The 22,528-nt window shown below is 38.4% G+C and overlaps 1 protein-coding gene across 2 annotated transcripts in view; it reads left to right on the top strand.

The window, feature by feature from the left end:
• The window catches only part of KIAA1958, a 100,400-nt gene that overhangs the window by 53,866 nt on the left and 24,006 nt on the right, over positions 1-22,528 (top strand). Inside the window, exon 3 of one of the 2 annotated variants that reach the window (XM_079789801.1) lies at positions 12,909-12,992. The exons of the other annotated variant lie outside the window; for it this stretch is intronic. Within the exon in view, the coding sequence (XP_079645927.1) occupies positions 12,909-12,992 (84 nt within the window). The remainder of the gene's footprint in view (positions 1-12,908; positions 12,993-22,528) is intronic. 2 annotated transcript variants of the gene reach the window in all.

The following is a 22,528-nucleotide window of genomic DNA, read 5'->3' as shown; positions in this document are numbered from 1 at the left end:
CTGAAATGTCATTGATTGTAAGACGTACTATTATTTTATGTTCCACAAAGGAAAAAAAAAAGCAGTTGACCAATTAAACTATAATCACCAAGGATTTTGAGGCAAATTTCAGAGAGGTTAAAATGTGAAGTGCACTTTATACTCAATGAAACATGCTACTGTTCTGTTTTTAGTATTTTTGTGTATGTTTTCCAAAAATTTTTGGTGGCATTTCTTGACAGAATAGCAGAGTGGTCCTCCCCCAAATTACCATTTTGGGTCTTAAGTCTTCCTGCTTCAATTTGGACTAATTGATTTAATGTAAGCATGAGGTAACCCTCCCACCCTAAGGTTTCTTCTGGGTTGTATCCACTGTTCCCAGGATTTTATGTTTTCCTCCATTTTTTCCTCATTTTGCTGGAGTCCATCAAATCATTTCCCAAGAATGGATATGTGGAAAGAAAACTTTGAAACTTTATCCCAAGTAGGGGGCCTGCAGGAGGCAACCGATGGATGTTCTGCTCTCACATCGATGTTTCTCTTTCTCCCTCTCCCTTCCTCTCTCTCTAAAAAGCAATAAAAAAAATATTTTTAAAAAACTTTGAATCTTTAAATTGCTAACATTTGCCTATAATGTGATTTTTTAAAAGTTTTCCTTTATTACTTGTTCCTTTAAAAGGATTATATGTATTAATTAATCCCTCAACTCTTTGAGAATTAAAGAAGTATGTATCTTTTGTCCTTGAATTATCTTTTCCTTGGTTTTCCTGTTCCTTTACCTTTATCCTTCTCTTTAAAGTTGCCAGTTTTCTCTTGATGCCTAGTCTAATTGTTTGTTCACATTTAAGAACACAGGACAGAAACCTGATGTTGGTTTCTTCTGCACCTTTATACAGTTACAGTTACTGCTGCTAAATTATTATTCTGTATAATGGAAAGTAGCCATCTTATTGTTAAGAAAAAAGCCTTATTTTCCTGTTTTGCCTGTACTTATAAATACAAAGCTAATCTATATAGAAAGATACTTTAATTTTTATTTTAGTGTGAACTTTTAAAAAATATGGTTTATTATCCACTGAACTTAACATCCTTCTAGCCATTAGGCTACTTCTTCTTGGGTGGAATGTAATGAATATTAATAGCCTAACTCAGAAAAGAAGGAGGTAATTTATTAGAGTTTTGCGCATTTCCATTTTTATGTTATCTGGGGTTTTTTTTGCTTTATGTGCCATACATCTTTCGTTTCAAGTTGATTAATAATTCCTTTGTGTTTTTCACTATATTATGCATTTTCAGTAAAAGATGCCTTCACATTTTGATCCTCACTAATTAAGATAAGCGGTTGTGAACATTGAATTTTATTTAAGGGAAGAAATGGTTTCTTATCGAAAGTTTGTTATAGCTATTTCTGTGTGGTAAGAGCATTTCATCTCTTAAATTCATGTACTGTGCTTGAGTTTGTTCTATCATCGAAGCCGTAGAATTTTGGCAAACTCATGAAAAGTGCTTCTCAGATACTCAGTTCTGACTGACATACTGATGAACTGCTAACAAATGCTGATGATTATTTTACTTCCAAACTGCTCTTCAGCAGGCAGGGTCCTATGCTGCTAGCGCTCTTTGATTGCTTCATGCCAAACAGCAGTAAAATAGTCAGTATTTGCAGAGTGCTTATTATTTCACTTAATTACTTATGGAACTGAGTTCCCACAACTCTATGAAGTTAGGACTATAATTAACTCCATTTTACAGGTACAGAACTATAGCGCAAATGGTTGACCTTGCTGGAGATCACACAGTGGGAGTGTGGGAGAGCTGAGATTCTGACCCAGGCAGTCTGGTTTCCAAGTTCATGCCTTAACCCAGTGGTTTGCCGCTCTGTTGACTAATGAGTTTGCCGACCACTGGGATAGGGGCTTAATCACAAGGAACAACTACAGCCTGTAATTATTGGAATCGAGAGTCTAACCCAGTGGTCGGCAAACCGCGGCTCACGAGCCACATGCGGCTCTTTGGCCCCTTGAGTGTGGCTCTTCCACAAAATACCACAGCCTGGGCGAGTCTATTTTGAAAAAGTGGCGTGAGAAGAAGTTTAAGCTTAAAAAATTTGGCTCTCAAAAGAAATGTCAATCGTTGTACTGTTGATATTTGGCTCTGTTGACTAATGAGTTTGCCGACCACTGGTCTAACCAATTGGCTCACTTGCCATGGTGACGCTGTCTTACACGTTTCAGCGTCCTCCCACCTCGCACTTAAAAGTCCCTCCGTTTTCTTTATTTCTCCAAAAACTTCATTGCCAAAACTTACAGTTTTTATTCTTCCTTTTCTAGTCCCAATCTCCACCTGCTGTTATTGTCTAATTGTCTCCCCAAGGAGAGAATAAAAGTGTTTAACAGTTGAGGAGACTTTTGTACAGCTGTGCCTAAAACAGTGTCTGCCAAGTTGACAGTGCTGAATATATTTCTGTTGAATGTTGAAACAACTATGCAAATAGGAAACTTTGTAGAAAGAAAAGGATAGCTCATTTCCTCTGCTTCCTTTGGGAAAACTCAGGCTGCTGTGTGGAGAACAGTTGGAATGGGAGCAAGAGTGGACAGGGAATTGTCAGGAGCTAGGAAAGGAACTTCTGTGTCGCCAATAGATAACAAATCCAATGCAAAGTTTTTATTCAGGTCTTAAAATCTATAATTTTAGATGATCAAAAGGAATGTGTCAGAAATAGTAACTTAGCCAGGCATTACTGTGTTACCAATAATTTTCCTCTTGGACATAAGACAAAGCAAATTTGAAGAGAGAAAAAAAAAATCCCCACACTGAAGTGTATAGTTAAGATGGAATAGACTAGACTTGTGGTGATTAAAGAGTTATATTTTAAAATAAAATTTTAAATCAGCTATATAGCAAAATGTAGCCAATGGCTATCTATGGATGATGGATTTTTAGGCAGTTTTGCTTTCTTCTTTATACCTTTATTTGGGGAAAATTTTTATATTAAACATGTATCTTATGATAAAATGAATAAAATAATTTATCAGGGGAAATATATATTTTCCTCTTGTGAATAGTTACCCTTCAACCATCTGTTTATTAAAACTTCAGACATTTCTAAATTAGAAGATATTTATGCAAAGCATATAAAGATATGTAAACTCACTGAGGTGAAATGTGGTTATTGCTGAATTCCTGAACTGTACAAGGGCTAATTTTTACTTCTTTAAAATTAATTTTTACTTTTGAAAATGATTTACTATTCAGTAAAATTTTGCTGAAAGGACCTAGATGTTGGAAAACAATGAAAGAACACATATAGGCCGATGAACAATGCCTGTTTAACAGTATCCTGTGCTATATAGTACTAGAATCATCATAGAATTAACTTGGAAAGTGAGCCATGTGTGTAATGCTATGGCCTCATGACTGAAACGGGAAAATGTAAATGTCACATCTATAATGAATCCATGTATCTTAAACAACTGCCCTAAGCAGAAAAGCGAGAATTAAAAACCAAGTTTCTTTTTGAAAATTGGATGTGATGTTTTGTATATCAAAGTCTGCTGGCAACAGCCCACTACCTATTTTATGTATTATATCAGCAGCAGATATTTCAGACATCCTAGAAGGTACTCTTGATTCAGTGACTCTGGCTGTATAATAAAAAAGTGGGGGAGAAACCTCTGCAGTCTCGAATAAGCAGTGTGTCAATGAGTACTGTCAGATTGTGTAGGAAATTCCACAGCATGATTTATTACATTAATTACAGTCATGTGGGTTTCATGCCGCTAAGACTGAAAATGCAGCCACATTCTAAAGTTGATTTAAAATATATTTTGGCCAAGATGAAAGTGCTTCTTATTGTGATTAATGGAGTACAATATTTACTCTCTTGTTCTATTCTTTTGCCTTTGGAATGCTTAATTTCTTTTCTATGACTTGAAATTAAGTTTGAGATTTGAGAAGCTTCATCTAGCTTTTATTCACTCCTGTCATCTGGCCTCCTTTCTGCCTTTTCTGTTGTCACTGAATGAAGCATCTCCTTTATGTGTGAAGCCTGTTTGAATTCTCTCTTTCTAAGCAAATGGGGGCTAGGCCACAGCTGTCCCTGGCTAGCAGAATTGACCACAAGGCTCATTAAGTCCCACCTGGGATGCTACAGCTCTTTTTTGAGGAGAGGTTGCAATTGAGGAGAACCCCTCCTTTACTTAATTTCAAAAACACAGCTTTCTTAGAGGAGGGAATTGCATGATTTTACCCTTATTTAGTCCCGTCCTCAATTCATATAGTCACATTATGTCTCTTCTTATAGTGACACAATAAGCTTGTCCAATCACAGGAGTCTAGGTCATGTGGAATGGAAGGTCTCCTGACAGTTGTTTTAGATATAGATATTAACTCCAGCTGTTTATATATGTCTGTGGCAGGATATGCCTAACATTGGTGACTTTTTTAGATTGGAAGACTTAGCATATATTTGCTACACATTAAAGCATCAATAGAGGAGGAACTCAGTTGAAGTGGAAAAACTTTGATTTCCTGGGTTGAAATACATTTCTTTACATATATTTAAATTTATTTCAGAGAGGAAGGGAGAGAGAGAGAGAGAGAAACATCAGTGATTAGAGAGAATCATTGATCGGCTGCCTCCTGCACGCCCCACACTGGAGATCAAGCCCACAACCCGGGCATATTCCCGGACTAGGAAATTGAACCATGACCTCCTGGTTCATAGGCCGTTGCTCAACCACTGAGCCACACTGGCCTAGCTGGAACATATTTCTAAGCAGTGAGATGTTTAAAGAGTTGAACTAGATGCTTTATGTGCCCAGTGCTGAGCTAAGTGATTTGCTTTCCTGTCTTATGCCATACTCATACAATGCTTATGAGTACAATTATTACTTTGTATACCCATTTTACAACTGAAGGAACTGAGGCGTAAGTTAAAAAACTCACACAGATTCACATAGCTGGCTAAGCAGCAGAGCTGGGATTTGAACCGCATTCTTACTGACAAAGTTAGAGCCATTGACCATTTGCTATACCACCTATGGCAAATGCCCGGAAAGGGGCCAAGTAAGATTAGATTTGAAAAACTGTTTTTGGCAATTTAGGGAAACAGTGTTGAATTTAGTAATTTCAGAAAAGTTACAAAAACAGATGTACGAATCCAGTGGGTCTCCAAGGGAAGTAATTGTTTAAGTCATTTGTTATTTCGTCAAATAATAATACCACTTAGTCCAGTATGATTTTTGATAGTATTTGTCACTGAAGCAGAAATCACTTAAACGCTTATTATTCATTTATTTATGAAACAACGGTCCTGCCAGGGGAAACATTTTTTTTCAGATTAGAAAATCTGCCGTTCCCTCAGGATGGCAAGTGCTGTAACAGACAGGCTGGGGCTGAGGCTTATTTGAAGGAGTCATTTTTAGGCATTCTAGGGGAAGGGGGTTGGATATGACACAATTGGACCACACCTACATTATAATCATCTGAGAACTTGTTAAAAATGCAAACTCCTGCCCTAGCAGGTGTGGCTCAGTTGGTAGGAGCATCGTCCTGTCCCATTACACGAAAAAAGGTAGTGGGTTCGATTCCTTGTCAGGGCACATACCTAGGTTTCGGATTCCATCCCCCATCTGGGCATGTGGGGGAGGCAGCTGATTGACGTTTCACATCGGTTTCTCTCTCTCTCTTTCTCTCCCTCCCTCCCTCCTCTCTGAAATAAGTTTTTTTCAATCCTCACCCGAGGTTATTTTTCCATTGGTTTTTAGAGAGAGGGAAAGACAGAGAGTAATATCGATGTGAGAGAAATACATTAATTGGTTGCGTCCTGCACGAGCCCAGACTAGGGCCTGGGCCAGAGAGGAGCCTCTAACCGAGGTATGTGCCTTTGACCGGAATCAAACCCGGGACCCTTCAGTCCTCAGGCCGACTCTCTATCCACTGAGCCAAACCTGCTAGGCTGAAATCAGTTGTATGTTTTTTTTTAAATGCAGACTCTTCTCTCTCTGAAATCAATTAAAAAAACAACAACAAACAGACTCATTCCTGCACCCTCTAGGCCAGGGGTCCTCAAACTTTTTAAACAGGGGGCCAGTTCACTGTCCCTCAGACCGTTGGAGGGCCGGACTATAGTTAAAAAAAAAAACTATGAACAAATTCCTATGCACACTGCACATATCTTATTTTGAAGTAAAAAAATAAAACGGCAAAAACACCCGCATGTGGCCTGCGGGCCGTAGTTTGAGGACACCTGCTCTAGACCATAAATTAATTCCTTGTGAGGATCTGCAAGGTCCAGTGTCTAGTCTCCTTTACCCATGCAGTATCTTACCCCACCTTCTAACACAGCTCCTTGACCTGATTCAGTTCATAGAGATAACAGTGAATATGCATGGGAGGAGAAGGGTTTATTTTTAATTGATTTTTTTTAAAGAGAGAGAGCATGGGAAACATCAGTTGGCTGCCTCCTGCACGTCCCCTACATGGGGATTGAACCCACAACCCAGGCATGTGCCCTGACCAGGAATCGAACCGGAACCTTTTGGTGCCTAGGATGAAACCCAACCAACTGAGCCACACCAGCCAGGACAGAGAAAGGTGGTAGTGGTGGTTGTTCCCCTGTTTATTTGTTTAATAATACTAGTAATTTTCGTGCTGTATTTGATTGCTAAATTTCTGTTAAGGTGAAAATTTTCCAGATGCTGTAGAGTCACATAACATGCAACGAGGAGAAATGAGCAGATGACTAATGTTTATTTAAGTGGTTTCTGCTTCAGTGAAAAGCACCATCAAGAATCATACTGCACTAACTGGTACTATTGTTCTGAATTTTCATGCTCCTGAATGTTTATGTAGGAAATGTGTTTTATGCCCACTGTTGGAAAAGATTAATCGAGCATAAAAATAATTTACTGGCCAGATAGCTATAATAGCATGCAAGTCTGGCTTCAATTAGCGACGTTAACAATCCTAGAAAGTAGCCTGTGTTTTAAAGTTTAGGAGAAAACATAAAAATGTGCAAGGAGTTGTGTGTTTAAAGGAGAAAGAAGACACTGATTTCTAAATGTGTTTTATGGTAGTTATAAGGTTTATATATCAATTTGTTTTTCACTTTTAAAGTAAATCTAGCTCATTATTTTTTTCAATAAATTGTAGGGGTTAGGAACTATTGCTGTTCTAAAAAATGAAATAAGAATGTTGGCAAATACGATTTTTGTAACCCCAGACAAATAAAATTGAAGTTGGCCTATTTCCTGAGATGACCAACCAGGATTGTTGTGTGTTTTTTTTTTTAATACCAAGATTATTTTCTTTGAACCTAGAAAGAGTCATAAGAAAACATCTTTCAAATGAATATATGTATGGAGAAGTAAGTACCTAATAGGTGACACCATAATGTCAGTATAATCTCTTTTTATTTATTGTTTTTAATAGTTTAACAAATATTTTTATTGATTTCAGAGAGAGGAAGGGAGAAGGATAGACACATCAATGATGACGAGAGAGAATCATTGATCAGTGGCCTCCTGCAGGCCCCCTACTGAGGATGGAGCCCACTGTCCAGCATGTGCCCTGACCAAGAATCAAACCCTGACCTCCTCGTTCATGGGTCAGTGTTCAACCACTGAGCCACACCAGCCAGGCAGTATAATCTCTTTTTAAAGTGGAGGTCGGGATTGGGGGTAGGGAGCTATTCCTTGATTTTATGGATATATTAATTCTAGTATGGACTTTTATTAAAGGATTATTTTTTTCCTCATCCTAAGAGTAAAATAAAGATATTGTCTTGGAGCAGTTTGTGCAATGGCTGATAAGTCTTTATTTCCTGGGGAATTGGCCCAGCGAAAAGCGTCCAGTGGCCTCGTAAGTCATTCTGTACCATTATTATGGATGTCCACATCACCTGCCCTGACCACAGGCAACTCTCTGAAGAGCCTTAACAAAGTGACTGAGATTATGCTTGTGAGTCCCAACGTTTAATTTTATACCACTGATTTTTGTTTAATCCTTTCTAAATGCAGTCCTTTCTAAATGGTCTAAAGTGAATTGTGTAATTACACACACAGAGTTATCCCAGTAACTTTCCTGTCAGCTTTTGTGTTAATTCAGTTGATACATTTTTAATGAATGCTACATTCTCGAGTGTTTTTCCAGACTTTGGGAATAAAGCAGTATAGTCCTGGCTCCTACGGAGCTCACATCCCACTCGGGAGAGACATATGCTAAGCAGGCTATCAAGTAAACATGTCAAGTATGACAGATGGAGGTAGGTATATGGAAGAAAATCCTATCTAATAAAAGAGTAATATGCAAATTAACCACCACTCCGCTACACCCACAAGCCACGCCCACCAGCCAGTCGGGAGTGAGTATGCAAATTAACCCAACCAAGATGGCTGCGGCCACAGAGCGAGCAGGAGGCTTGGGTTTCCCTGGCAATGAAGGAAGCCAAGCTTTCCACACACCCTGGCCGGCCCAGGCCTCCACTCAAGGCTACAAAGTTTCAATTATAGAAGATAAATAAACCCCAACAAAAATAGCGGCAGCCACGGAGCTGGAGAGAGCAGGAGGCTTGAGTTGCCCCCGGCAATGGAGGAAGCCAAGCTTTCCGCACACCCTGGCCTGCCTTGGCCTCCACTCAAGGCTACAAAGTTTCAAGTATAGAAGATAAATAAATCCCAACAAAAATGGCTGCGGCCACGGAGCAAGCAAGAGGCTTGGCTACAAAGTTTCAGTTATAGAAGATAAATAAATCCCAGATCCCAGGGCCTCCACTTGGGTCGCCAGGGGGCGTGGCCGGCCTGCAAACCACCACAGACCCCTCGCCCAGGCTGCCCCACGCCCCAAGGGAACTCCCACCCTGATCCAGGACACCCTTCAGGGCAAACCAGCCAGCCCCCACCTGTGCACCAGGCCTCTATCCTATATAATGAAAGAGTAATATGCAAATTGACCATCACTCCAACACACAAGATGGCTGCCATGTGGATACAAGATGGTCACCACAAGATGGCCAGCAGGGGAGGGAAGTTGGGAGGGACCAGGCCTGCAAGGGAGGGCAGTTGTGGGCGATCAGGCCAGCAGGGGAGGGCAGTTGGGGGCGATCAAGCCTGCAGGGGAGGGCAGTTAGGGGTGACCAGGCTGGCGGAGGAGGGAAGTTGGGGGCGACCGGGCCTGCAGGGAAGGGCAGTTGGGGGGGACCCAGGCCTGCAGGGGAGAGCAGTTGTGGGGGACCAGGCCTGCAGGGGAGGGCAGTTAGGGGTGACCAGGCCTGCAGGGGAGGGCAGTTAGGGGCAAACAGGCTGGCAGGGGAGCAGTTAGGCATCAATCAGGCTGGCAGGGGAGTGGTTAGGGGGTGATCAGGCTGGCAGGCAGAAGCAGTTAGGGGCAATCAGGAAGGCAGGCAGGTGAGCAGTTGGGAGCCAGCAGTCCTGGATTGTGAAAGGGTTGTCTGAATGCCCGTTTAGGCCTGATCCTACCGGGATTGGACCTAAGCGGGCAGTGGACATCCCTTGAGGGGTCCCAGATTGGAGAGGGTGCAGGCTGGGCTGAGGGACACCCCCACCCCCTGTGCACAAATTTCGTGCACTGGCCTCTAGTAACAGAATAAGGGCAATAAAGCATGTCAGAGGTAGAGAATTGGGGTATTGATTTTTCCCCCCAGAGTCAGCTTTTTCATGGCATTTAGAGGTTCTTTGCACTAAAATTATTCAGTCTCCTCTCTTTGGTGGTACATTTATAATGACAATATACAACTCTCCATGTGGTTGTCCTACTGATCTAGCTTTATTCCCCACTCCAGCCCTTCTCCCACCCCCAAACCAGGATGGGGGTTTTACAGTCTTCATGAGCATAAGCCAGATTTCTTCCCATCTCGTTCCCTTTGCTCATGCAGTCTCTTCCTGGAGTGCTCCACTTCCTATTCTAATTAACCAAGTGGTACCCATCCTTTAATACATTGCTCAAGCTCTATTTGACTTCTCTCTTTTTTCTTTCTGAATTCCTGTAGGATCTAGAGCCACAAACTCTATTCCTAATTATACAGCTGTGTACGGTCTTTTTAAAATTAGTTTTATGTGTAATAGTCATCTCGTCTAGTTATGATGGCTACAGAACCATCAGGGACTTACCTTTGACTACACCCCACAGGTCTTCTTGAAATGCTAGGAGGCACCGTGGGTACCCACATATGTGGATTAAATATTCATTCCAGCTGCAGCTTCATAAATGTAAATCTACTCAGCAGATTTCTTTTTACCTTTTCTTTTACTTTCCAAAGTTAAAATATGTTTTATTTAATAAGCTGATGGATTTATCATTTAGTGATTTATAAGGAGAACTTGAATATCACTTGTTTTCTCTATCGAGTGAGAGGACAAAATGCTCTTAAATGAAAATAATAAATAAGTTAAACATCGAGAAATGTTTTTTATTGCTTCAGATGTATTACTTTCATAAAATCATAAAAGGAGTGTGATAGCTGAGTTTGTTTTTTTGTTGAGTGCTATAGCAATAGAAGCAAATGGATCCGAATTTAAATCTAGCATAAATCTAAAAAAAAAAAATCTAACATAAATCTCAAATTAAGTGAGAACACAAGATACTGCTCTGATTATGTTTTTCCATCCCATCTCCTAAAAGGGAGGTAATAATTGGATTAATGGGTCATGGAGACTATGTAAATAAGTACAGGACATTGGTCTGTAAAAACCTTCCTCAGGGTCTCCATGAGAGTTCCTGAGCCAGTGTTGGGGCTCCTGGGGCCCCCCTTCAGGTCACAGACCCATGGGTTTTTGCAGACCCGTGTCACTGCATGTTTCTCCCATGGAGCCTTCCAATAAAAATTGTCTTAAACCGAAATGGCACATAGAGTGAATAAACACTTAACCATTGACTTATACGTTCTTATTTCGTTCACCACGATTGAAGATCTTAATGTATGCCCCGTTTCATGCTCATCATTTCAGCCCTACAAGCTCTCTTGGCTTTCCTTATACCTGAGGACACATCTTGCTGACGGATGCACAGAATAAATCGAGATACACGGCGCAGGTGCTCACAGACACAGTTCGGTGCTCTGGAGCTGGATGCTGAGATGCTGGGTGTAGTTCCCAGGGAAGGAGCGTGGTGGTACTACTCTAGCTCTTTGGAGTTTGTGCTGCTGCTGCAACAGCTCATTGCAAAACCAGCACTGAATGCTACTTTTGCCACAGTGAAAACCCTCTTCAGGTTTCTTTTCGTTAGCAAAAACCAGGTGCTGCTAATGTAGGTCTTTCGCAGAAGTGAAGTGGCATCATGCAGACTCTCAAAAACGGGGGGATACCTGCACTAGATTTTATGGATGGCTTCTCCTTTTGAAAAGCCTAGAGTAAGATTTAATAAATATTAAGGTTCTTGTGGCTGGTACAGCAAGAAATAGGTGACCACTCGTTCAAAGAACCAAGGTCTCTCATCCCTTCTACTTAGAGGATACCAACTAATGATGCTTACGTTCAACAGACTTAAACTCTTTTACTCGCATACCCTTCAAAAGAACTTTGAGAAACTGAACACCACTCACCCGTTCTTAAATGGACACCCTAAGGTTTTCAATGTTAGGTTTAATTTGAGTATTTTTGTAAAAAGGAGGTAGAAAATATTGAATGTTATATAAAATGGAGATTGACCGCAAATAGAATCAGTATTTCATATGAGTAAAAGAATCAACCTCACTGGCCTAAAAATAGCCCCTTTGAAAAGTCCTGAATTCAGAACACAATTTAGGCCCAGTTACCTTGCTTCTCATGGTATGTTTCACCTATATTAGGATATGGATAAGACAGAGGACAAGAAACATTACAAATTTAATCACCAATTTATAAATTGTGTTTGGCCTTGCAAAGTCTTTTACACCCCAGAGTATGGACCATGGTAGATTTGAGATAGCAACATGTGCAAACAGCCTTCATTTCAGACAGATACGTTTTAGAAAAGATTCCATGGGAAAGTTGAGGAACTGGATATTTTATTCCCTAAAGTTGTCTGTGAATGTTTATTTCTTAGAAAGTCTTTATTTGAAGTTTGAAGACTGCTGTGATAGATATTTGAACAAGTAGCCAAAATAAACAGATGTCCTGGCCCCTTTGGCTTCACATGTAAACGGTAAAGGAAGCCAGCATGATCAAGGTACCATGTAACCTGTGGCTTCCATCTTTTTGATGGGAAGAGACACGTTTTTATACACATCTTTACTGTTGATATAGAAACAATTTCAAATGGAATTAGCATAACTGAAAGTTTAGTCCAATGAAGCGTAAAATGTACTGTGTATATTTGAATTTTGGAAATATGATCTCAAAAATGTGCCTATAAGAAGTCTTATTTGCTAGTTTAGTGAATTTTAATTTATTTCATTTTATAAAGTGATGAGGATTTGGGCAATTATACCTTAGGATTGTCATTTTAAAATAACATGATCGTTTATAAATGTGTACAGTAACACAAAAAGGAGTGTGTTTTGCGAATAAAATTTTATTTATTAGAAAATTTATTTTTACTGTTGTATGTGGTTATTGCAAAGACTTCCTTTCGCTGAGCAACCTTACAAATTCAAGTTTTCCTAAATGTCGCACATTTTTCCTAAGACAAAGGCAGCCTCTGATCTCACTCTTTCCACAAACCTTCACGCACTAAACTATGTGCTAATGATACAAGATGCTCATTTTGGTTGCAAAGGGCCACCATACCTTTGTCTAGTACATCATTTGTGAATATCACAGTTGGCTCTTACAATGCAGCAGGTATATAAATAACATTTGTCAGTGACCTCTGTAAAATTGATTCCTTCTTTCCCTTTTCATTATAAAAGGAAACTTTATTTCAGAGTAGAAAGTGCATTGTCTGAACTCATCAACACCCTCTCTATCCCTCCCCTCCCCAATTTGTTGCAGACCAGGATGAGAGAGCAGCTGAGCTCAGCAGAGAGCAGAATGAGAAAACCATCCGGAGCACGCAGACTGCGCTCCGCAATTTCCGCGAGTTCCTCATCTCCAAGTACCCTTCGGAAACGAGAGAGATCTATGTCATCCCTTGCAAGGAGTTGGATGCCTACCTTGCCTCTTTCTTTGTAGATGCCAGGCAGAAGGATGGGTCCGAGTATGAACCCAACAGCTTGGCCAATTACCAGTGTGGACTTGAGCGGTACCTAAAAGAGCACAGGTATGGCTACAGTATCACCAGGGATAAGGAATTCAAGCGTTCCCAGGAGGCCCTGAAACAGAAGCAGATTGAACTCCGCTGCAAAGGGAAGGGAAATAAGCCGCACAAGTCCATGAAGCTCACCTTTGCTGATGAGCTCATTCTGCGGAAAAGGGGATTGCTCAGCCGCTACAACCCTGAGGGTCTGCTCAACCTCGTCTGGCTCAACAACACAAAGGCTTTTGGGCATTGCACAGGCTTCCATGGATCTACCTTGAAGTGGGGTGATATCCGGCTCCGGGTCACAGAGACGGGGCTGGAATACTTAGAGTGGATGGGTCAAGACACCGGCGACCTGAATGCCAAAACCAAGAGAGGGGGCACGGACTCCCGTGTGTATGCCACCCAGCATGCCCCGCAGACGTGCCCCGTCCAGGACTATAAGGAGTATGCCCAGCGGCGGCCTCCGGCCATGCGCTACGAGGATGCCCCTTTCTACTTGTCCATCAAGCCGGTCGTGAACTTGGCGGCCCTGCATTGGTACAACTGCCAGGCCCTCGGCAAGAACAAGCTGGCCAAGATGGTGAAGACCATGTGTGAGAAGGGCAACATCCCCGGCAGGAAAACCAACTTCAGCGTGTATCAGAGTTGCAGCACCTTGTCCGAGGCCCAGAGCAACCAGCTGGTGCTGATCTGTAACAATCTGAGCCAGCAGGCCGCCCAGTCCGTGGCCGGGCACTCCAACAGCAGCAATTTCATCGTCTCTGCCTCCTATGACTCTTCCTCAGACACTGCTTGACCAGGTGGCTTGAGCTAGACCCCGGTGTGGTTACTGTGTCCAGAGAAACTGTGGCTGTGACACTGCTTCTCATTCCTTTTCCTCTGCCCTCAGTGTTAACTTTATAGAAATATATAATATATTTTTCTTTTTACAAATAAGCAAGGGAGATAGTTTAGTATTACTAACATAGTATTTATAGGCTTAAAACACATGTACCTGTGGGTGATTAAATGTAATTACTGTTACAGAATTTTACAAAACCATAGTGGTTCTCAGGCAACACAAAGTAGAGAAGGCATTAACGTTTTTCAAAAAACTGTCGAAAAGGAAACAGAGTCATCCTAGACGCTTGTGTCCTCAACTCCTGCTTCCCCCCCCCCACCCCCACCGCTCATTGTTAGTCTCCTTAATAAATGACTTAATTTTTTTTTATTTTTAATATTCTCTATTAATCAGGAGGAGATAACACTAACTTTACTGCTTACACAAAATTGCATTCAGTCAGATGCAGAATATGAAGGTATTGATAATAAACTCAACATTAAATTATTTATATACTTTATTTTTATTTTTTTGCTTGATTAGAATTTTAGTTTCTGTGCCTCGTTTTTTGCAATGTATGAAAACTTAGAAGCTTAGCTAACATTTTTTTCCTTTGGGGGGCAAGGGGAGTAGAAGGAGAGACTAAAGGTGCCATTCTTTTTGGAACATAGATAATTTTAAAATAATATGCGAAGTCCAATATTGCAGCAAAAAAGACTGTTACATGGCTCAGTTTTTACTGTTATGCTTAAGCCTGGATAGAATTCTTTTGTTCCCTAGGAAATCAGTGTAAATGAAATTTGATGATCAGATTTAGAAGCAATTTAAAACTACCGAAGCTTTGACAATGTTCCCAAGTATTATATTGTATATCAAGCATAAAGAGAAGGTAGAGAGTGGGAAAGTCTTACTAAAGATCTAGAAGCACTAGTTAAGACAACAACAAAAAAACCTTAATTCTCTTCAAAGCTCAAATCCCTCTTGAATTATTTATTTATAAGCCTTAAACTTCACTATTTTTTCCCTAGGGGATGACTGTACTCTGTAGCTGAGATCAAAGGAATATCCACACTCATTTTAGGTAGCAGATTTAGCTGAATTCAAAGCATTCTTGAAAATGTGCAAAATTTCTTCTACAGTAAATACAAATGCATTTATCTGCAATGTCCTGCAATTATAATAATAACAATGTTGGTTAAACAGCTCTTTGTGGTAGTTTTTCCAAGATCTTTATTTTCAAGTCTTGAAGCTTGTGGTGAATAATTAGTTTAGGTACCTCAAAAATAAAATCAATTTAAACAATAAAGTTGAACTAGGTTTCTATCCTATATAATTAATAACATAAAAAAATCCAAATCTTAATTGCTTTGTTGGATCTGGAAATACTATTAGGGAGTATTTGTTCTTTGAGGCAACCTCCTAATTCAGTTAGCTGGGAAGATAGGTGGTATTTTATGCATTAATTTATTGTATGACCAGGACAAATTTCGTTTTGATTTGCTTTGCTGAGGTTTCCCATGGCTAGGCAGCTCTTTCCAGCGCTAAGTCACAAGCACATAAAGACCCACCCATTCCTCCAAACTGTGACCTTCCCATGGGCTCAGGAGTGGGAAGTCTTTCATGGACTTTGTGTGGTAGAATCAACTTCTTTTCCTCCATAGAGAGGCATCTAAAAACAAGAAGGGCAGGTGATACCTTATTTTATTTTTTTGTATTAATAATGCTGATAGGCACCAATTTTAATCCAATATGTATGCCAGCACTGTACTACGTGACTTGTGTGCATCAGTTACACAAGAAATAGTTACTCATTGTATGTATGAAAATTAGGAAATACAGATATGCATTTTATATATATCTGTATAGTCTGCTAGCCAAAAGTAATCACTGTTAACATTTTTGGTAAATATTTCCTCAGATATTTCAACAGATGCATATTTATTTGTATGTTCATTATCTCAATCCTTTCAACAACTTTGAAAGGTAGGTGAGTTGGCTTCATTTTATGTTGCGATCAAGACAAGTCAGTTAGATTATAGAAGGAAATGGTACTGTCTGTCATCTGACTCTAGAGTTTTTCTGTTTACCTTTCTTAGTTCCAACTCATAGTTTCCAGTGATTTGAGTCAGATGTGGGGACACAGTGTCTTCCCAGCCTCTAGGGGTGCTGAGTTACCTTTCCCGGTGGCATGCTCTGTCCCCTAGTCCCTCCTCTTCTGTTCGTTTTGAACCTCGGGTCTCTTTCTCCCAGTTCCCTTTACAAAACAGTTATTCTATAACTGGTCCATAAATACAACAGGACAGCCTACTGTAAAATAACCTTTTTTAAAATATGGATATTTTTACATAGGGTGCTTCTCATATTAAAGGAAATGTTTTCTGTAAAGAACAGTTAAAATGTGATTGCACATCTTATTTTTGCATTGACATATTTTTAAAAAAATTCTTGATCTGTTTTAGACAGCAAAGTAAGTTTGTCATGAGAAGAAGGGGTGGTCAGTATGCACTGAGAAAACAGAACTAGGAAATTTCAAATTCCTGTTTGTGTTGATTGAGGTATTATTAAAATCTCTCTCCTATTTAATTCTATTGTGTTTGCATTTAGAAGAACACAGTTAAATGGAGAATGTCAATTGTTTTTTTTTTAATTTATTTTTGCTTTGATAACTGAAACCAAATAGGAATTTTGTGGCAGGTTTAGAAGACTGTTTTCAGAAGAACGGCTTAGTAGACATAGAGCCGAAGTAGTATCTTGGTTATAGGGCTGGTCTGAATATGAGTCATAAATCCACATCATAATCTGAGTTAAATTATGAAAAATTATCTGCAACTACCTCTACGTTTTATGCTTTTGTATAAATAATACTGAGGACATAACACTGCCAGGTGCCATTTTTATTGTTACTGTTCCTTAAAAAAAGTTATATCCATACTGTGACATTTCAGCCAAAATAATTTATGTGCTTTAGCAAAAGTGCAACTCTCCGGCAGGTATTCACTACAATAGAGCATGCTGCCTTGCAGGTGATCCCATGGTTCATATAAAGACACTAAAACTATATTTGCGACGTTTACATTTTAAGGTCAGTGTAATGTCATGTAAGAAATTTTCCAGTCCCCCTCACATGATTCTAACAAATATGCCAAGCCCATCTGTCAGTTTGGATGACATAGCTGCATAATTCCATTTTCTATATTCATGTGAGTGACGGGCTATTAAAAACAATAGATGGTAGCAAGTTTGGGTTTTTTTTTTAAATTATAAATCTCAACGAGGAGGAACATTGATGTGAGAAAGAAACATTGATCTGTTGCCTTCTGTACATGCCCCGACAGGGAATTGAACCTGCAACCTGGGTATGTTCCCCAACCAGGAATCAAACCTGAGACCTTCTGATGCACGAGATGGTGCTCCAACCAACTGAGCCACACTGGTCAGGGCTGTAGCGAATTAACAAGTTCTTAATTATTTTAATGTATTTTTAAATATGCAAGATATATCTGTGCACATTCACCGTATGGTGTGATACAGATAGTTACTTATTAAGAAACACACCACTTGCAAGGACATCTTCAATTGTGTTGTGTGTTTTTTTTCTTAATTCATAGTATTCAAACGTTGCTTCTCCCCACTAGGATCTGACTGAGATGATATGAATGTGTAGCTCTTGTAAAGTGATGAAACTTAGGATGATTTTAAGAGATCCTTGCCATAGAATATAACTGGGATGAAGAAATACACTGCTTATGTCATCCTGTTGGTGTATTTCTAAACGATATAAAAACAGAAAAAGAGATGATATTGGTAAACTGCCAACAACTCTGATTTCACTTTTCTAAACAGAGAAAAGAAAGATAATAAACATTTCTTATGGTCCCTCCTACTTGTACATTGACCAATTGGGTCTGCCAGAGCTGAGGAAAAGGCCTGATTATTTTTAAAAAGGTTGCATTTTAATACATTTAATTGAGTTTCTATGTAAACCATGACCTAGTTGAATTACACTCAAGAGTATTGATTAGTCAGAGTACTAAGTTGATCAGAAAATTAATTAGGCCAGAGTATTAGAAACATCTAAATTAATCCAGCCCTCTTCTTTTGCAGAAGAAGGGAACAGCCCTAGAGACATTAGCAGAATGCCCAGGGGCACACACCTGGTAGGAATCAGAGCCACAACTGGAACCCAAGGGAACCCAGGCATCCTGACTTCCCGTTCATACATAGAGTTTAGGGAAGAAAAACAACCCTACATTTTTGCTGAGTTAAGAAAGGACATCCTTGTTTTCAAAACAGTAAAAATTTATATTAGAAGTACCTTCAAGCTGCCAGTTTTCAAATAGGCTTTTTTTTTTTTTTGCATGTGTATTTTCACTTTTCATTGTGTAGTATTATATCTTAACCTTTTGCACTCGGATGTCGAGTGTGACTCGACACGGTTAGCATTAGAATAAAGGAATCGAGAAAAAAGCAAGCGAGTGCAAAGGGTTAATTTTAGCCACTTTTGAAATTTGATGGGATAATCTCTAAATGTAATCACACGAACATCTCTTAGCCTACCCCATTTATAATTAGCTTTCATTTATGGAGGGGAAACAAATGATAATTTTTAGTAACAAGACTTCTATAATGATTATAATCTATAACGATTATAAACTAAAAAGTAACTTTTTAAAAAACTTGGTATTCATTTGAATATCCAACTATATAGCATCGATATTAACTGATTTGGAAGGCAATCTACTATAGCCTTTGTTAGTCTATGAAAAGTTTAAAAAATCATCTTGAAAGTTTGGGACATAACTTCAATCAAAATGATCACATTTCTATCAACATAATTAGAATGTTTCTGAGGTTAATTTATTTAGAGGTAGGAAGGGGGGAAAATGGGAACTGTGAAAGAAACTTCACAGCAAGAAGGTGTAGAAAATACAAAGTATTTGTAAATTCTCATATTAACCTGCTTACTCTTCTAAAAGGAAATTCAAGCATAAATTAAAAAAACATTTACAAATTTTTATTTTACTAATTATATTTACTAAATCATAGTTGAAGAAAAAAGATGAAATTCTGGGATGTTAAAAAAAAGTACAATGAAATTTTGTCTTTTGAATGCAGTGTTGAATTTTGCTAGACTTCTAATGTTCTTTGTATTACACTGGAATTAGAGAACATTTTTTACCATTATACATTCATTTCAAAGAGCTTTGAAAATGTTGGGCATAATTTATTTATTTGTGGTTGGTAGAATTAGGAAGACATCAGCAATATAGAATCTGAACAGTAATTGTGCATACTGTATTTAAGTGATTTTTATGCCTGTTTACTTTCTGTAATTCTTATATTTTATAAATCAAATACCTTAGTATACTTCCACTAGAATTAATTTATAATGATTATTTATACTGGATGAAGTAGCAGGTAGGCCATTTTAGTATTAATCCACTCAGAGTAACTTTATCAAACTGAATTTTTATAACTACAGTCCATTATATTACAACTTTTTAAATAGCATTTATAACAAAATACTTTTTGTTTTATAAAATATTTGTTACAAAAAAAAATCTTGCCAAAAACCGTTACAATTTCTATGCATTGTGTAATATTCAGTGCCGTCTTTGTTGAGGTTTTGCATGTTGTAGTAGGGTGCTCTTTCACATGTGTGTTTGTGGTGTTTATGTGGAATTGTTAACCATTGCTGCTATCACTTATTGTAGTTAATCTGAAAAACTGTGCTAACAGGCTGTGCCAGTCGACATTGTGTGTGTGACTTGTGAACGTACGTACTTAGCTGTTTAATATTTTGAGCCAGCACTTAGGGGCCTCTACAGAAGGAAATATTGTAGTTGTCAAGTGGAGCCAACTTCAAAATGTTTTGTGCGTGTAATTCCAGGTCAGCTTTTCTTCCACAGTCTCCCCGACTCTTTGAAAGGGAAATGTTTGCAAAAAGAAAGCAAGAATTCTGAACTTTTTCAGTACTCCCCCACCCCAACTTAAATCTTTTCTTTCTGATACTTGAGCCCCTTACAGAGAAATCCAATAGAATGACAATATAGAAATCCAGCAGATTGACAATATTCTATTGACAATCCATTAGAATGACAATTTCTCTTGATCTGGATTTTTTGGTTGAACAATGTAATAACTGAGGACTCCAAGGTGTGTACATTATTTTTGTTGGGTATCATAGCTTATTGTTTGAATTGCATTTAATGAGAATATTTGTTTTTTCAATTTTATTTATAAGTGACCATGGAAACCTCAGAGTTCCCAAATATTAACTTTTATATTCAGCATTTGCATGGACTTATTTGACATATTTGTTGCCTCACATTCATGCCCACTTGTCGTTGGTTGGTTCCTAATAGTTCCATTTTGTATCAGCAATTCCATACAAACTGACAGTAAAAAGAAAAATATTTCAAATGGTTTATTTCTACTATACTGCTTATTAAAAGTCAAGGAAATATCATTATACTTTTTTATATATTTGTACTCTTAAAATGGAAGGGAAACTGTCATAAAATGTTCGTAAGAAAGAAGGCTAGTTCCTTAAGACGCTTTCACACCAACTTGCCAAAATCCCTGTCAGTGCAGCGTGTCATTCTGTCTGTTCAATGGCTTATTATTATAAGGTTCCTCTACTAAAGGGATAATCCCCTGAACTGGACAGAGGCTTTTTGTATGACTATCAGACACATGGTGACGGCCAATGCTGTATTTGGAAACACTGCTGCTGAAATTGCTGATTAAAATTCTGAGAATTTAACAACGAATTATTTGCTTAAAGGAAAAGAGAGGTGGATTGTAATAGTGAACCTTTTCTGCAGAATATGCTTTAAACATTTGCCCTTCAAGGGAGGTAGTAAAAGCATAAAAGGAAATCCAATCATGCATATCCTAAAGAAGTTCTGCCCTAAAGAAGTTTCTTGATTTCTGCATTAGGGATTTTCAGGCAAGACCTTTGCTCTTAAATTTCCTTTTATATTTTGGACACCAAAGATTATGGCATGATATATCCTGACGATTAACGATAGATAGCAGTGGGCACATTAATTTGAATCCTGCTCTTGGATTTATTTACCCCCTTTGGGTCTTCTGTACATTTTGTATGTCTGTCCTGAGGCCCTTATGCCTAGGGCAAATTTTAAATCAAATAATACATACATATTTATTAAGTTTCTAATTTATGGGGCTATGTTTCCACATGATTAAACTTTTTTTACTGTTAACGTTAGATTTGCCCCATGGTGAGCAATAGCTTGTACCTTTTTCATTTATAATCTGAAAATGTAACTCTAACCCTGTAGGCTGAAACCTGGTGAGAGAATGACTGGAAGCATTTTGGATTCAACAGAATCACTGTATATGACTCATTTATCTGTTGAAATGAAGAACTTTGGTGGTTTAGTAGAATGAATGCTGTATTCAACTTAAATAAGGTCTTCCATCTTTCTTACAAATTATAAGAATGATTTTAAGATTCCTTTTACTCTACCACTTAGAAGTTAATTGGGATAAAGGTAGACATCAATTTAGTATAATTTAAGTCCAGGCATCTGTTTAGAGATACAGCCACTCAATACTTGGAAATTTTTATGAACAATAGATCTATTCTTAGAAGATGCATTTACTTTCCACTCTATTTTGATAGATTATCATTTTTTTATATATTTTCTGGCCACTTGGCTTTTAACAGATATTACATGAAAAAAGCACATATGTGCCTATTCACTCTAATATTTAAAAATTATCTTCTTAAGCTGCTACAGTTATAATTTGTGAAAGAAAGAGGAGAAAGGTGAATTGAAATGGACAGAAATTTCTGTTAATATGTTAAAATGTGTGACTGTGATACTCTTGGTTAATATTCGGCCAGTTGGCATTTGTAATATGATAGAACTTTTTTGTTAATAAGTATATACTCTTGGTTTCATTTTTATTTTGCTGCTCACTGATCTTTTACACTAAGATGTGTTCATCTTTATCAGCTCACTGTTTTTGCTTCATATTTGTCTGTGTACTTGTGTGCTAAATAAAATTCTAGTTTTATGTCCCAGTAACTTATTCCATTGTGTGTATAATGTTTGCCTCTAATGTAATAGTGTAATATTCTGTTGTTTTCAGTATTTGTCGGTACAGCCTAAACTTATGGAAATAAGAAAAACAATCCAATAAAATCAGCTAATGACTCTATAATGAGAGCATGTTTTTAATCATAGTATTTTGTCTGTATTTGGGTATGACTAGTCTTTATTCACTTAATGTTTTTTTTGTAATGCTGGCTGACTTTTGTAGCTATAACTGTTTAAAAACAACTTAAACCATATTATGAAAAACAAAATTGTCCTGGTCACTATGCATTAGCCTCAGATAGTCAATGCACTATAAGCCAAGCATTCCATGTCAAGTGTTTCTAACCACTGAGGAGGGAGAAATTGTGGAAGGAGAAGCATTTCCATATGTGAGTGCTTAGAAACAGCCCGTGGGGAGGGGAAGACACTTCAGGAAGGCATCTGCAACCAAGTTAACCATGTGTTTCCCGGAACCCCA

The sequence above is a fragment of the Cnephaeus nilssonii genome, assembly GCF_951640355.1.
Source record: "Cnephaeus nilssonii genome assembly, chromosome: 14".
NCBI classification, from domain to species: Eukaryota; Metazoa; Chordata; class Mammalia; order Chiroptera; family Vespertilionidae; genus Cnephaeus; species Cnephaeus nilssonii.
This window is presented reverse-complemented; position numbering and strand designations above follow the sequence as displayed.